Source organism: Adiantum capillus-veneris, chromosome 1 (assembly GCF_014529385.1).
Source record: "Adiantum capillus-veneris isolate H3 chromosome 1, ASM1452938v2, whole genome shotgun sequence".
Taxonomy (NCBI): domain Eukaryota; kingdom Viridiplantae; phylum Streptophyta; class Polypodiopsida; order Polypodiales; family Pteridaceae; genus Adiantum; species Adiantum capillus-veneris.
Genome location: NC_140931.1, coordinates 30,369,616 through 30,387,095, shown reverse-complemented (window position 1 = coordinate 30,387,095; position 17,480 = coordinate 30,369,616). Strand labels below are relative to the sequence as shown.

General features: G+C 45.3%; 1 protein-coding gene across 2 annotated transcripts in view; it reads left to right on the top strand.

Annotated features, from left to right (window-relative positions):
* TAFII15 (TBP-associated factor II 15) overlaps positions 1–16,611 on the top strand; it is a 36,335-nt gene extending 19,724 nt beyond the window's left edge. For both annotated transcript variants that reach the window (XM_086509372.1, XM_086509363.1), the window contains 2 exons: positions 15,828–15,878; positions 15,966–16,611. In XM_086509372.1, the coding sequence (XP_086365498.1) occupies positions 15,828–15,878; positions 15,966–16,055 (141 nt within the window). In that variant the 3' untranslated portion in view covers positions 16,056–16,611. The remainder of the gene's footprint in view (positions 1–15,827; positions 15,879–15,965) is intronic.
* The last annotated feature ends 869 nt before the right edge of the window (positions 16,612–17,480 follow it).

Here is a 17,480-nt window from a genome sequence, read left to right as displayed (position 1 = left end):
CATGACCAGGGTTGGGTTCAGTTGAGTCAGTCTAGAATAATAAGTGATCTGGCACTTTTGTGAGTCTGTTCGCAGACCGTGCATGTCCAGACACTTAGAGTAAATGCATATCCTCTGGTTGTAGATAGCATGATCATCAGATTACAGTCAGAACCCATCAGGAGCATTTTTACAGTGCATAGACCTATTTTCCTATTTTTGACATTTTTCACTTATTATTTTTAAGTGACTTTTGTTGGGACTAGGTAGGGCAAATTTGATAAGCTTGTATATAAGAAAACCCAGCGCTAGCACTTTCTGGCAGAAGAGGCAGCAAGAGCTTCGGTTTAACAGGCACCTTCTCAGCAGGACCCCCCCTCGGCAAGGCCTAGCGTTTTTGCAACACAGCAGCAAGGCTAGCGTTTTGCATCAAGAACCCACATCAGCCAGCGTTTTTGCATTTGCAGCAGCCTGGCGACAGCAGAGGATAGTTCAGCCCTAGCGTTAGCAGTTTGCATCAGCAGATCCATAGCAGATTGCACGAGATGGCAGAATTCAGCCCTAGTGTTTTTGGATCAGCAAGACCAACCAGCGTTTTGCAGATTCTTCGTGACAAGATGCACAGTAGCATCAGCGTTTTTAGTTTTCAGCAGTCAGACATCGCATAAGAAGTCCCAAACCTCGTTGATCTCACCTTCCTGCAGCAGATCCTCGCCGCACAGTCAGATCAGCCAGAGTTTGCAATTTCAGGCCGGTAAACGCAGATTTCAGCATCTGCGTTTTCAGCACGTCGTCGTCGCATCGTCCCCATCGACATCGTCACCGACATAAGAGTCAGAATTCAGCAGATCAAGATTTGCAGATTTCAGCCATAAGCGTTTTCAGATTTCAGCCCGTCTTGTCGCCGTCCTTATTGTCGTCGACATCGTCGGCAAGTCCAAGCATTATAGAGATTTGTGCAGTCATAAGTAGACCGCTCTCACCATAGAGAGTGGGGCCCTTGGAGGAGGTCTTATTCTTCTCTCTCTATCTCTCAGTCTCAGCACCTTCATTCACAGTGTTCTCCACTTTGTTTGTGTCCATTGCACTTTCTTACTAATGGAACGGAAGGCTCTCCCTTCCGTAAGTAAAAGGAACCTTGAGCACAGTTCGGATCACTCATTTGAGCAAAAGTTCAACATTCACTTCCGCTGCACCTTACATCTCGACTTGTTTCTTACAGTTCTACTGAGGAGTCATCTTTTGACAGTTCGGACTACGGTGATCGCATGTTTTATGCAAAGAAGAAACACTTTTATAGAGCCAACCAGTATGATTTTCTCGAAGACAAGGGTAGAAAGACTAAGGAGTTTAAGGAACGTGGACAGTCAATGAAATTTGAATCCTTTTTCGGATTCCGAGATGCCTCCAAGGCTTTAGCTTTTATTGGGCAGTTTGATAAAGCATTCTCTGGAGGGCGCTACTCAGAGCACTCCAAGATAAGGAGGGCAACATCATTCTTGAAGGGAAATGCACGATTGTGGTGGTCCACTCTTCTTTTGAGGAGAGAAGCCTCGACTAAGTGGCTAAAATTTAACCAGCTCTTTATTTTTTCTTGGTTGATTCATGAGTACGAACAAGATGTGAGAACCGCTTGGAACCATCTTCGGATGACCAAGGGTGACACTTTGGATGCTTATTGTGAAAGATTTTGGGATGCTTTTCTTTCGACCTCTGCTTTCAAGAAGGAGGAGCAAATCGAGCGGTTTTGCTGCGGACCTTCTAAAGAAATCCGAGATTACTGCCTTGAGCAGAAGTCCGAGTCCATAGAACAATTGATGGGGCATGCTAAGCGAGGATTCTCTATACATTTGGGTAACGTGACTTACCCCGTTGATGCGGTTTCGACACCAAGGACCGGACATAGTTCGACAAATGAAAATAGAAGAAAGAGGAAGTTCCAAAAAAAGAAGGTTGCACGACCTCGATTGACGGAGGAACAGAGAACCGAATATCTCAAAGAGGGGAAGTGTTTTGACTGCGGAGAACTGTAACAAACTTGGACACCCCAAGTCAATATTCTATCGTGACATAGCAGAGATTCACTTCAAAACAATTCACAATTCACAATTAAGTCGACACGGCCCGGCGTAGTTCCGTGCCAAGAGGTATTGGCCCCAAAGACTGGTGCCCTTCCGGTATTTCTTTTTGTATTAATCTGTGTTCGAAGTACAAGAGAGTGGGTAGGTGCTCTCTCTCAGACTCTGCGTCCAGATGCTTTGAGAAGTGAGGCCCTGCCCACTTATCTATTGGTTACAAGGGGGGATGCCCAAAAACAGAGCACCAAAAGTAGTAATCCAAAAGCTTCTAAAAAATAAAGCAACTGAGCCAAAAGCTGCCAATTCAGCCCGCGTATTTTCCGGAAATCCGTACGCTTTGCCACGTTAGCAAGTTAGCGCAAAAAAGCGGGATTTCCTGTACGGTCCTGCTACGTCAGCATGCCGCCGCGTTTTGCGGGCTGTACCCTGCTGCTAGCCAGTGTGAGTGTGTCCGGGCATGACACGTCACCAGTTTGTGACATACCCCCCTCTTGAAAGCATTGTACTCTCCCTCAATTACGCATGCAAAACAGATAGAGGTCATAAACTGTCTTAGCAGACATTGATTGTTAGTACCGACGCACTAGGCACAACACATCTAGCACATGTACCAATCGAGAGTCATATCAAAGGACATCACACATTCAAAAATCATTCAAAATATCAGACCATGATTAATCGGCAACATATTGAGCATTCGCATCTAGATCTAGTCGGGACCTCACAGATGCCCGATTAACTAATCCATATTGCAATCATGTGTATAGAGATTTATGAGACCGAAATGTTGCAGTCATTTCGTCTATCAGTTCCTGCACTTAAATAAGTCACGTACAAATCAATCAGTATCATTTTCATTATTGGGAATTCCAGTTCATAAAGTCATACAATAGAATACTGTCAGCCCAGTAGTATCCCTGAAACCCAAAGGGACATCAGTGATTTTGTATCAAAAATCGGGGCAATTTGTCGACAAAGGAGCGGAGTGACTCCCCTCTTGTGCAAACCCGCTGCACTAGATTCGGCCATGCTGAAATCGGGGTTCTATCAGAGTAGACTATGCTAAACCGAATGCTTCAAAGTAAAGGTTCATAATCTGAGGAGTATCTGCTAGGTCCTCCTCTTCCATCCACTTCGCATCCAATGCGGGATAGTTCTTGAATTTAACCAAGAACTTCCTAATCACTTTACCTTTAATCTTTCTATCTTTATGTGCTAGTATCTGGTCTAGAACGAGTATCTCCTCGCTTTCCTCCACTTCAGGTTGCTCAAGGCCTCAAGAGACTCACATGAAAAGCATTGTGAATTCTCCAAGTATTGGGCAGCTTCAATCTAAAGGAGACATCATTTATCTTTTCTTTTATCTGGAAAGGTCCATAGTATCTCATGCTAAGCTTTGGAAAAAGCCGCTCCTTTCCCTTTTTCTTTCTCAGGCGTGCCTTCTCAAAACATTGAGATACTAAGCTTTGGAAAAAGCCGCTCCTTTCCCTTTTTCTTTCTGAGGCGTGCCTTCTCAAAACATAAGAGCACCCAATCGTCTTCCTGTAATTTCAAATCGCGACGGTGTCGATCTGTTGCCTTCTTGTGTTTTTCTCGACTCTTGAGATTTCTCTAAAGCCTCTTGGACCTTGGCAAAAGCAGTGTCCAAGTCCCTCGTGTATTGGTCAACTTCAAAAATCTTGCTTAAGAAGGGTGGAACCTTCGTAGCACCTTCAATAATCTTAAATGGCGCCCTCCCCGTTGAAGAGTGGATCATGTTATTGTAGGCAAATTCCAGCAAGGATAAAAACTTTTCCCATTGAGTCTTCTAATCCGAAATGTAAGACTTCAATAAATTCAGTACGATCGAATTTGCAATCTCAAATTGCCCATCTGTCTGTGGGTGGAAAGATGACGAGAACTGCAACCGTGTGCCAATGTTCTCCCAAATAGCCTTCCAAAACAAACTCGTGAATCGGGGATCTCTGTCAGAGACAATTGTCTCAAGCATGCCATATAATCTGAATATCTGGGCAATGAACAATCTCGTTAAATGATCCGGCTTGACTGTTTTCTTCAATAGAATAAAATGAGCTTGCTTGCTAAATCTGTCAATAACAATCCAGATACGATCGTGCCCACTCTGTGTCTTCGGGAGATCAAAAATGAAATTCATAGCAATACTTTCCCAGGGGTGGGTGGGAATGGGTAAAGGCTGTAACAATCCCTGTGCTTTATGCCTGTCAAACTTGACCTTCTGGCATACCAAGCAATTGCGTACAACATTGTCCATGTCCTCCTTGAGTCTCGCCAAAAGATGTATCGCTCCACACCTTTCAAGGTGGTGCCAATGCTGCAATGACCCGTAAATGGTGGACAGTGGCATTGCTGTTAGAATCTTTTCCCTCAACGCCTGTGTAACGCACAACATCGTTTTCTTCATCAAGTAGCCATCCCGAATGAAATATCCTGCTACTACCTCCCCATTCTGTATTCAACCGAATACATCTGAAAAATCTGGATCTGTGGCGTACTGATCGACCATGTCCTCGAAGCTTCTATGATGAATCGCGGAAATAGCCAAGACCAACGACTTTTGGGACAAAGCATCTCCCACCAAGTTCTTCTGTCCCTGCACATGGACAATCTGAAAGTGAAACAATGACAAGATGTTAGCCCACCGCATCTGCTTTTCTGATAGCTGCTTCTGTTACAAGAAGTAGCGTAAACTCTGATGATGAGTGAAGACCGTAAAATCGGCTCCGAGTAGGTATTGTCGCCACTGAGTAAGAGCATGGATAAACGCCAAAAGCTCTTTCTCATATATCTGTGCTGTCACTTCCGGCCTTGTAAACAATCGGCTCTCATAGGCAATGACATGGCCTTCTTGCATTAAGACCACACCCAGACTACGACCACAAGCATCACAATATACTTCGAATGACTTTTGCAAATCCGGCAAAGTCAAAACTGGTCGTGTAGTCAATTTCTCTTTCAATGTCTGAAAGGCAGTCACCTCTGTGGGTCCCCACGAGAAAGGGATTCTTTTCTGTGTCAAGATGTGCAAAGGGGAAGCAACCTCTGCAAACTTTCTAATGAGTTGCTAGTATAAGCCCAAGAAGCTTCTAACTTCATGGACATTCTTCAAATCGGGCCAATCACGAATAGTCTCAATCTTAGCCGGGTCCATCTGCACTCCTGCTCTGCTGAGACGATGTGTCCCAAAAAGTGTATCTCTGATAATAAAAATTTACTCTTCTTTGCATTGGTCACCAACTTGTGATCTCGCAATGCCTGAAAGACCTGTAGCAGATGTTCTCTATGTTCTGCCTCATCCTTGGAGAAGATTATAATGTTATCAAAGAAAGTGCCAACAAAAGATCTGTACTCTCTGAAAATCATGTCCATCATTCGGTTAAAGGTCGCTGGAGCATTGCTAAGGCCAAAAGGCATCACCAAAAATTCATATAAACCGAAGCTCGTGATCTCGCAATGCCTGAAAGACCTGTAGTAGATGTTCTCTATGTTCTGCCTCATCCTTGGAGAAGATTATAATGTCATCAAAGAAAGTTCCAACAAAAGATCTGTACTCTTTGAAAATCCTGTCCATCATTCGGTTAAAGGTCGCTGGAGCATTGGTAAGGCCAAAAGGCATCAACAAAAATTCATATAAACCGAAGCTCGTCCGAAAAGCTGGCTTGTAGACATCTCCCGACTCGATTTGGATCTGATGATATCCGCTCTTCAAATCGATCCTGCTGAAACAAGAGGATCCCTATAGTCGGTCAAGAATATAAAAAAGAAGCCTTTCAAGATGGTAGACATTGATCATGCCATTCACATGGATATCATTTGCAAGGCCAAAGTCTACAAGAAAGCATCAAAATATCTTCAACAACTTCCCAAGACATTGCAAAGTGGTATGATTTACATTGCTCTTCTTGCAAAATTGAGCGTGACATGGAAAATAGTGCCAAACAGCTTCTATTGCAAGCAAAGTTGTTAGGTGTGACAGAGCAGTTGTTCTTGTTTAATCAACTAATACTCTTCTACAAAGGGAAAGGTAGAATAAAGCTGATGCTGCTTGTTTGCTAAAATAAAGTGGATGCCAATTTGAGTACTTACAATATTGTATTAGATCTAAGAGTTAGAAAAGGCAACCTTTCTAGTATGCAATATCTATGGAATCATCTAGAAAAAGAGACATTAGGCATGATGCTACATCATATGCTATACTTGCAAAGGTCTATATGATTGTGGGCTTGTTTGACAAAGCAAGCGTGCAGTTAAGTAGATTGAAATAAGTCCTTACCCAAATAAACACAAGGTATACGTATGGCTTCTCAACTTGTATGCTCAATTGAAAAGAGAAGATCATTTAGAGAGGATTTGGGACATGCTAAAGAATGTCTCCAAGTCCTTAGTTTCTAACTATTCTATTATGGCTGAGTCACTTGGAAGGAAAGTATGGTTAACAGGCAAAACCATCCGTATGTGGTCCGTTTTGTGGAACATAGTAGCGATCAATGGATTGAGGTTGTGCCACAACTCAAGCTCCGAATCCAGCGTTACCACAAAGTCTTGGATGTTATTTTAGGCATGCCATGGTTTTACGAAAAGACAGCTTTATGCATCGCATACAGTTTTTTTTGAACTTGATGGTGTGTAGCATGTGGTCGAGGGATCTCTTTCTTCCCCACCGCCGATTATGATGTAAATCTGCTTTCAGCTAATGAATTCAATGCATTATTTGGATTCCGTTTTGGCTGAATTTGCGGACGTTTTTCCGCCGGATTTACGAGACAGGCTTCCACCGTCTTGTGGGCCTAATCTTGACCATAAGATAGAGCTTTTGCTCGGTGGCCATCCTGTCTCTCGGCAACCTTATAGGTTCAGCCCGAAAGAGGAAGACGAGATAGCTAGGCAACTTCAAGTCTATCTTGTCAAAGGTTTTATTGAACCTAGTAAGTCTCCGTGGGGCACTCCGGTTCTTCTCGCTAAAAAGGACGGAGGAATGGGCTTCTGCGTGGATTACAAACTTCAAAGGTCTCAATAATGTATTAATGTCACCGTCAAGAATAAGTATCCGTTAGCTCGCATGGATGACCTTATGGATCGACTCTCGGGTGCTCGTTATTTCACCAAGATCGATCTCGGTTCCGGGTACCATCAAATACAGATACATCCGCAAGATGTTCTGAAAACCGCGTTTCGTACACGGTATGGACATTACCAGTTTTTGGTTTTACCCTTTGGGTTGACCAACCCTCCTGCTACTTTCCAACAAATGATGAATGATCTCTTTCGTTCGTATTTGGGAAGTGTGTGGTTGTGTTCCTCGATGACATCTTAATTTACAGCGAAACACTCGAGGAGCATCTGCAACACCTTCGTCTCGTCTTGCGTGTTTTGAGGCAAGAAATGTTGTATGCGAAGCAAAGCAAGTGCGAATTTTTCTGCACGGAATTGTTGTATCTGGGTCATGTCATCTCAGTGGATGGTATTCGCATTGACTCTGAGAAGATACGTGCTGTGCTGGATTGGCCCCTTCGCATGATTAGGCAAGTAAAATCTATTTTGGGTTTTACTGGCTTCTTTCGAAAATTTATTAAAGACTATGCTCGTATTGCCGAGCCCCTTCTCGTTTGTTGAAGGGCGTCAAAAGCAAAAAGCATAGTGTTAGTCTGTCTGTTCAATGGACTGATGAGCTCGATCAATGTTTCCAAACATTGAAGCGACTATTGCACTGATGTTGTAGATTGTGAATCCGAATAAACCCTTTGTGGTGGAAACGGATGCCAGTGATTATGCTATTGGTGTTGTCCTATACTAGGATGAGAGGGGCTATTGCATTTCAGAGTCGCAAGCTTACAAACGTGCAGACACGTTACTCCACACAAGAAAAGGAATTGTTGGCGGTCATTTATGCCTTGAAGGTTTGGCGCCATTACCTCTTTGGTGCCCGCTTTGTGGTATAGACGGATCACCATTCTTTGAAATATCTCTGTGATCAACCCGACCTTCGTGGTCGAAAGGCAAGGTGGGCCGAACTCATGCAGGAGTTCCACTTCGAGATATGCTACCATAAGGGTACTACCAATATGGTAGCCGACGCCCTTAGTAGAATTCCAAAGGTCAACTTTCTTTCGTTTGCTAAAATTCCGACTGACTTCCGACTTCGGTGCAATCTAGCAACGAGTCCAAGAGGGAATGCGTAGCCCGGAAAGCTATGGCAGTCCGGAAGCCTCTGAGGTGGCTACGGAGAGAAAGGTAACGAAGAAGTATTCCATTCGTAATGGATTCTTTTCAAGCAAGTCAAAGTGTGTGTGCCCGTTGATGAGGATATTCGCAAGCAGATTTTGTTTGAGTGTCATGATGCACCTAGTGCAGGACACCCTGGCATACACCGTACTTTGGCCTTGGTTGGCCGGTATTTTTATTGGCCACACATGAAAGTTTTTGTTGAAAAGTATGTGCGGGGATGCACGCAATGTCAGCTCAACAAAGCTGAACGACAAAAACGTGCCGGGTTATTACATTTTTTGCAAATCCCCGACAGCAAATGGACAAGCATTTCTATGGATTTTGTAGTTGGATTACCTCGAACCAACCGTGGGCATGATGCCATTTGGGTCGTCGTTGATCGACTCACGAAAATGGTGCGATTTATCCCTACGCGTTCCACTGTAAAGAGCCACGAGTTACCTCAGCTCTTTGTGGAACACTTATACAAATTATATGGTTTGCCCGACGAAATTGTCAATAATCGTGATCCAAAATTCACATGCCATTTTTGGCAAACGGTCCTCCAGAAATTGGAGACCCGTTTGTGCTTGTCATACGCTTATGTATGGTTATGAGCCGAAACCACCAATTGCTACCGGACTCAAGGGGATCAACATGCGATTGGTAGCCGATTCCTTACACGATATGCAAGGAATGTTTCAGATCGCGAAAGAGAGCATACAAAATGCTCAAGATCGTGCCACTTTTTATGCCAATCAGCATCAACAACCCGGCGAACTCCAAGAAGGCATATGGGTGTACCTTAGGGTACCGAAGGATTTCGAAACGGTCTGAATTGGCCAATGCTCGAAATTGTCTTCTTGTTATTGTGGTCCATTTTAGATCACAAAGAAGATAAATGGGGTTTCCTATAAGTTGGACTTGCCTCCACACATTGCTGTTCATCCCGTGTTCCACGTAAGCCGTTTGAAAGAACGGACGGGGCAAGATGACTTAGTAATTCCTCCTGAGCAAGTCCCGAACTTAGAAGACACCACTCGTTATATTCCACTCGAATCCGAATCGGTTCTCGATCAAAGGGTCCACAAGTCTCGCAAGACTTCATACCCCGAATATTTGATCAAGTGGAAGCATTGTCCCGAGTCCCAAGCTAGTAGGGAGATTGTTAAGGAATCGTTTCCCCAGCTTTATAACTGAAGATATTGCTGAGGAAAGCAATTAAAAATAAGGGGGGAAGTGTTACGTCCCCAGACAGGCAATACATCAAAAGTTGGAACAAGGGAGATAATGGAGGAAAGTAGCAGAGAGGTGAAGCAGAAATAGCCCCAGATTTCAACTAAGGGGCCGAAAACTCCACCAGACTCGATATCAAACTCCTGCTTTCCAAAGCCGCACAATGCATCCTAGTCCTAGTAGAATAAATATCACCACCACTGCAAGCATAAATGTGGAGGAGGAAAGTCAAAGACGAGGCTAAATCCACTCCGAACCACCAAACCTCCGCCTTGCAACCTTCTGCATCCACCAAACAAGAAAAAACCAACAAAACCAAGCACAAGCAGGCAACATACATACACACGCCCACACCACTCACAAGCACACACTCAAACACAGGCATACACATGCATCACAAGCAAGCACACAATAGCATACAAAAGAAAAAAGCCACATGCAGATAGAGAAACAATCAAGCAGAAAATTACAGAAGTGAAGGAAAACCCGTGAGAAGAAAAAGGAAATCAAACGAAAAGGAAAGAACATTCGCAAGACTTGTAGATAGTAGAAGACAACAAGGATCAGGAAAAAAAAGGGGGGGGGGGGGGGGGGGGGGGGGGGGGGGGGGTCGCTAGTTGGCCTGGGGTTATGGTGCGCCGGTAACTTCCAAGAGGGCGAGGGGTGCTGGCTGCACCCAATGGAGACCACCAGCGTGCAGTGCAGAGGAGAAGGGGAGGTCGGCGGCAGCAGCAAATCTTGATTTCCCTAGCGCGCGTGTTCTCTCTCTCTCTCTCTCTCTCTCTCTCTCTCTCTCTCGCTGCAGTCCCGTCCCTCCCCCCTCACGCTTCTCTGCATACCCTGGTGGCTGCTGCTGCTGCCATCTCCTCGCGAAGTCTGCTGCTGTCGCGTTGTTCTTCTGCCGCACCTGACGCGTAGGCTGCTGGTTCATGCGCTGCTGCTGCTATTTTCCCTGCATGCTGTTGGCTGTCTGGGAGCAGCCCACCAACACCTTGCTGCCCTCTTTCACCGCCCCCCCCCCCCCCCCCCATCCCCCCGGCAGGAACAGCAGGCAGTCATTTTCTGCGCATAATTTTGCAGAGCATAACAGAGCAGATTCTTCAAATATTTTCAAATACTGCATTTTCCAGAAAATAGCAGGAAATAGCAGAGTTTAGAAACAACAGAATTCAGAAAATTGCAGAACTGGTAGAAATTGCTGAAATTGCATAAAGCAGGGCTTGGTTGTATTTTGCAGAAATCGCAGACGTTAACGCCATGTATGCTTAATGTAGAAACATGTATACATAATGTGGAAGCCCGGATGCGTGTAGGTTTCCTTTCGCTACAAATTTCCATATCGTTTGTTAGCAACGACAAACCATGAGGAAGTAGAACGACGAGGCCGACCCCTTAGAAGATGCAATCCAAAAGTGCAAAGAAGAAATGGCCGAGACCATTAACAAGATCAACCGCCACCTATTAGGTACAAAACTGCTCGAAGATCGCGTTTTGGCCCAAGAAAGCAAAATCACTGCAATGGGAGATCGTGTGACGGCCCAAGACGAAGAGATTGCGTCAATTAAGAAGGAGCTCACGGAGGCACGATCATGGAATACACTTGAAGAGGGAGAATTGCAACCCTCGGTAATAGAAGAAATCAACACAATCAAAAAGCAAGTGCGAGCCATCAAAGAGGGGGAAGAGCAGCATAAAGAAATGACGACTTCTTGGGTGGACGTTAACACAAAGACTCAACAGAAAGCAGATGAGGCTAAGAAATGGATTGAGGTTGCCAAGAAAGGGAAAAGTAAGGAAACAACATCCACACCCACTATTATCAACCTAACACTAGAAGAGGAGCAAAGAAGACGTGTACGCTCTCTACATGTGAGAATTTGCGGCCTAAAAGACAAAGATAATGTAGACGAAGAGGTAAAAGAACTCATGGCTTTTATGGGAGTTCATGAGCCAATGCACTCAAGAGCTTGGAGAGTGGGCAACAAGAAAAATAAGAGCAAGGGGGAAACCTCGAAAGAAAGGGCACTTATTCTTCTTTTTCCCTCCATGGAAGCAAAGAAGGATTTTTTGAAGAAGAGACAAACTCTTAAGAAGACGGGCATCTTTCTTGGGGATGACCTTACCCTCTCACAGGTTGCCCATATGCAAGAGATAATGCCAGAGATTAGAGCGGCAAGGGGAAAAGGTAAGATTGCAAGAGTGGTGATATTGGAGCTACACTCCACATGACGGTGTGAGACCTATGGGGCCACACTCAAAGTTGCTACGTGGAATTGTAATGGATCTATGCGTCTTGATGTGGTGCTTTTGAGGAAACTTTTAGTAGGAGAGACATCATCTTCTACTCTGAGACACATCAGGCCCCTTGGCAGTCTATGCCTCACATTAGTGGATACAGATGGGAGACAACATGTAGACAGGAGACACGATCAGGGCGGGGCTCAGGAGGAGTGGCATTATTATTCAAGGAGGAGTTGCAACCATTGATACATACAGCTCGTAGGGATGAGCAAGCTAGGTACATGTGGGTGAGATTGAAAGTAGAGACTGACAGATATCTTTACATTGCTATTTGCTACTTTCCCCCGAGTACGTCAGTATATGCACCACCCAGAGGACAATCCCCATTCTCTATTTCGGATGATGACATATGGGAATTCTCTAGAGATGGTGACACTATCATTCTAGGGGACTTCAATGCTAGAACTGCCCATCATCAGACAGTATTTTATGATACTTTAGAGGAGATGCTGAGAGCTGGATGTTGCAGAGACTGGCCTATCGAGACTATCATAGGATGGGGGAACATACTGAGTATGGACGGCACTTGATAGACATGGGGACTACACATGGTTTGGCCATCTTGAATGGCCTACAGAGATTTCCCGATGCGGGAGGTTTCACATGCTTTGCACACAGACACGGAGCCAGCACGGTGGATTATGTCATGGCACAACCAAGCCTCATCTCTAGTATTCAGGATCTCATAGTTGGGCCCATACCTGTTGGGGTGGCAGAGGATCATGCTTTGTGTCGTTGACCATCTCTTTCCAGTTCAATGTAGCACACAGTCCACGGGTAGCAGCTCCTACTCGCTACACCTTCACGGAGGAGACGGATTCAGTATACATAGATGGGATCTACAAACGCCTATGCACTGAGGAGCCAGAACGACCTCTGGAGGAGCTTACTACTATACTGACACAGACATTACATGATGCAGCAGCAGAGGCATACCCACACACCTAGCCTGAGCATAGACGCCGTGCTGGGAGCATGCCTCAGAACAGCTGGTATGATGAGGAATGCCGCCAGACTAGAGCTAGACTTCAGAGGGAAGTGCTTTTGGGGGACGTCACTCACAGACAGTCACAGATTGACTTTCGATGCCTGGTGCGGCGGAAGAAGAGGGCATTTTTGGCTCGACTAGAGCAAGATTTCTACTAGCTATTCTTGAGTCAGGACTCGCGTGAGGCATGGCAGCTCTTTCATGAGCTGTCTCCCCCCCCCCTGCCATTGCCTCAATAGAGACTTGGGGTCAGTACGCATCATCCTTCTACACAGTTTCTGGACAACCCCCCTTCCCAATCCCCCGGATCCATGCCCACACACACGTGCTTTTTTCACCGCTGAGATGGTGAAGAAGGCCATTGACAAGATGAGGACTAGGAGAGCATATGATCATGATAGCCTGGTCGCTGAACATTTCATGCATGTCAGAGATCTACTAGCAGAGCTTGTAGCTTCATGTTTAATCGTGCCATGTGTGAGGGCTTACTTGATACTTGGAGCCTATCTATGATTGTACCTATCTGCAAATCAGGAGACCCTATGGAGCGTGGGATTATCGCATTATCATGATTGGACACACATTGGCACGGTTGTACGCATCCATTCTTGAGCAGCAGCTGAGTAGATGGGCAGAGAGAGAGGGAGTACGTGCAGCGGGGCACGGTTCAGGAGAGGTTTTTCCACTCTTGATCATATCTTGACACTCAGGGCCATCATTGAGGAGGGCAGATCCTATAGGGAGACGGATCTAATGTAGGTTTGTGGACTTCCGCAAAGCATTTGACACAGTATCCAGAGCTAGATTGATGCGCAGATTATAGGAGATCGGAGTACCCACAGAGCTCATTTGGGGGATCATGGCATTGTAGAGATTAGTGGTAGGGCATGTACGCACTTGAGAGGGTCTATCTACACCGGTTCACTCCACTATTGGGGTGAAGCAGGGCTGCCCACTCTCTCCTACTCTATTTGGTATGTATGTGGATGAGGTTTCTAATTACATTGAGAGAGATGGGGATAGAGGTGCACCGCTAGCAAGGACATGGATTCCGCTATTGTTATATGCTGATGATATTGTGTTGATCTCCGACTCTCCGGAGGGGATGCAACATCACTTGGATGCTTTGCATAGCTTTGCCCATGAAAGTGGTTTGTCTGTCAACCTTGGTAAAACCAAGGTCATGGTATTTAATACCACCCCACAGTGGATCAGGAGGTCAGCGCCCGCATTCACATACGGCCAGGAGACCGTGGAGTATACAGATGCTTACACTTACCTTGGAGTGGTTTTTAGTGGACTGGCATTTTCATTGAGGAGAGCAGCAGAGACTAGATTGACTAGAGCCCATTCGGCATTGGGTAGATTGGAGAGGATGTGTTCACAGGTTCAGTTTAGGGAGCCTCGGACGAAGCTCTGGCTCTTTGACACTTTGGTGGCTTCTGTGTTGCTCTATGGAGCTGAGATCTCGGGGCCTTCATTGGATCATCACGGGAGGAAAGGTCGCACTGATGGGTGGGGGGACATGGAGAAGCCCCTGGTCTCCATGATCTCGCGGCTCATTAGAGCAAAAGCTTCAGTACCACGTGCCATTATCCGAGCAGAGCTAGCTGCCCCCTCACTAGTGGTTGAGGCGCTTACCGGATTTGTCTCCTTTATATACCGCATGTGGGAACTTCCCAGAGACAGATATGCCCGCCTTGCACTGGAGTCCTCTCGACAGTTAGCCATGCTGGGAGATACAACATGCTGGTATGGGGAGATAACATCATGGTTCGAGGCGCATGGGTTCAGTATAGATAGATTACCACCCTTCCAGTACTCACTGGATGCACCCTCACTGACTCTTACACAGTCCGAGATCACCAGGCTCATACGCCAGGACGTGACTCAGCTAGACACCAGGAGGACATGGATACAGCCAGCACAGGCGCTGGACATGAAGATGGCTTTCTATAGAGAGCATCTTCTCCAGCTTACGATGGACGGTTTTGTGACGAGGCCCAGATACATGGCCACCCACTTGTCTCATGGGATACCGTGTGCTATTGGCCAGATACGCACATCGTCACACCTACTGCGGATCGAGACTGGGAGATACAGCGGAGTACCAGCAGAGGCCAGGACATGCCCCTTGTGTGACATGGAGCCCGAGACAGAGTAACAGTACACATGCCATTGCCCCGTCTACTACGAGATACGAGGCCGCTTCCAATGCTTGTTCAGAGAGGGCTTTGGACCACTCTCCATAGTCATGAGGTACGAGGATCAGAGATGCCTGGGTTTGTTTCTGCTTGAGCTGCACAGACACAGAGAGAGCCTGATGAGAGGAGAGGCCAGCCAGTCTCAGAGACACATCACAGACTTCTTTAGAGCAGACACTGGACACACACAGGAGCTGCTACCACAGTAGATCTTGTCGCCTCACACCAGAGGCACACTGATCGACCGAGCGACTGAGTTGGGGAGATTCAGATGCCCACGACTGCGGAGGACTACAAAGCATCGATGGAGACTACATCAGAGGATTCGGATCACTTTGGCCCGACATGCACGACGCCCGGTCAGACTGCTTACCATGGAGGAGATTGATGAGATCTGCCAGCGACCAATTCTGGATCTCTTGTGACTTGTGATTTAGCTATCCCGGCTAGCTGCTGCTTAGTTCACATTACCAGCTTAGGATTTCATAGTATTTCATTTTCATTTTGTCATTTCATTTTGTTACTCTGACTTCTATCAGATCCACCACATTGTAACAATCTGGTCTCATAGGTTATTTTGGCCTTTTGAAGACGTTAATATAACATTTCATTTAATTTCATCTCTCTCTCTCTCTCTCTCTCTCTCTCTCTCTCTCTCTCTCTCGGTCAGTGTGGTTGGGACAAGAAGCCCAATTCTTTGTGCACTGGCTTGTGACATGGGTAACATTGATCTACTTTTTCCAGCATAATGCATGTGTATATAGCAGCGTCTTTGCTCATATTCGTATCGGCTGAGTTCTGGAAACTGTTTGCTTGCAGGAAAAGAGATATGTGCTGACAACTGAGGATCTGACATTCGCTCTCAGAGAGGTATATGTGGTCTTTGTATTTCACTTGTTCTTCTTCTCTTAGTTAAGTACCTCTATGGTGGAAGAACATAGTATTGTTTCTTTTCAGTATGGCATAAATATCAAGCGACAGGATTATTACACTGAAAGTCCTGTGGAAGGTGCAAGCTCAGCATCGAAGGAGAAGCCAGATGAATAATTTGGTAGCTAGCTTGTACAATCAAACCCACTCAAGGAGCATTTTTTTTTTCCCAGTGGGTCCTTGTTACGGACACGTACATGCCCAAACCAATCTACAGCTTTGCTGCTAACCCTACCTTCTGCAATGAGTTAAATCGTGTAGTTGGGCAGAAGGGGCAGCTCAACAAGCTTGTCAAATGTTGATACTACACATTGGATGGGTTCTCTGGACGTTGCATGTGAGCAAAGAGCCCAGTAATTGTTCTTTGAACTTGTAGAATTCAGCTAGAAACATGTCAAGAATACTGAAGGACTGAAGCAATGTCATCTTAGAGTGGAGCTAATGGCAACATGTTTATGTAGGGCAAAACAAGACCATTGTGGTCATATGGGGTTCTTATCATAGATTTATCAGATTAGGCTCCAATGATATGAAAGTGGCCTTGAGGTTTTCAAATGTTGATCACCGCTTTGTCAAATTTTCTTCGAAGATTATATTGTTCTGTTCTGAAGAGTACTTCTGATTTTTTGAAATAACCTCAAGAGAAGGGTTACTTAGCCTGAAAGGCACACTACGACTATTTATTCTTCTAGCTCTTTGCAAATTGGAGCTCAGTCATGGAGGGGGTTAAGTGTGTTCAATGTATTAATTGGGGTATTCTTGTTTAGCATTGAATGTAAAAAATATATTTCATATCTTTATGGTAGTGCTTGTATTGTGCAGTACTGCCTACTTTGAATCTCTAGTAGCTCTATATTTGGGCACAAGTGCAGATTTTGGAGAGATGTTACGAACAACAAAAAAAGTTGGTTGGAATAAAACAAGATAGATTACTATAGAAAAAGCAAGTACTTTTAGCTCATGGAAGTGAAAGCTAAAGAAACTTCAGCTTACCCTATTGCAAGAGCTCACGTTCTTGGCTTGCCCAAAATGTAGAGCCTTAGATTAAGTGACTTTTTTTGCCCCCCCCCCCCCCCCCCCCCCCCCCCCCCCTTCTCCTTTTGCTTCCCGTCAAGGTCCGAGGTCATGGGGTAGAGAATGTCGGTTGTACATTTGCTACATACTTGGTCAGAATTTTTGTCCTACACTGTCAGATTTTCAACACATAAGCAAGTCCGTCATCTTCATACAATCATTTCCAATGATTGTTGGACACATCAATAGGCCCCGGAATCATTGTGAACATTGCTTGTGTGCATTGTCCTCTTCACACTATAGTTATGTGTTGTGCTGCAGGCTTGTGCCCCTTGGGAAAGGTCCTTGATTGACCTTTTTCCTCGGAATCTGTGCTCCTAGACCGCTCCCGACCTTCGTAGGCTAGTCGCCTAGATTCTAGGGAATTCCCTATGCCTTGGCTTCCTCTTTCAGTTAGATTTAAATGAACAAAAACTATGCAAATAAATATTGAAGGATGTAAGAACTTTGAAACACGGAGAGGAGAGA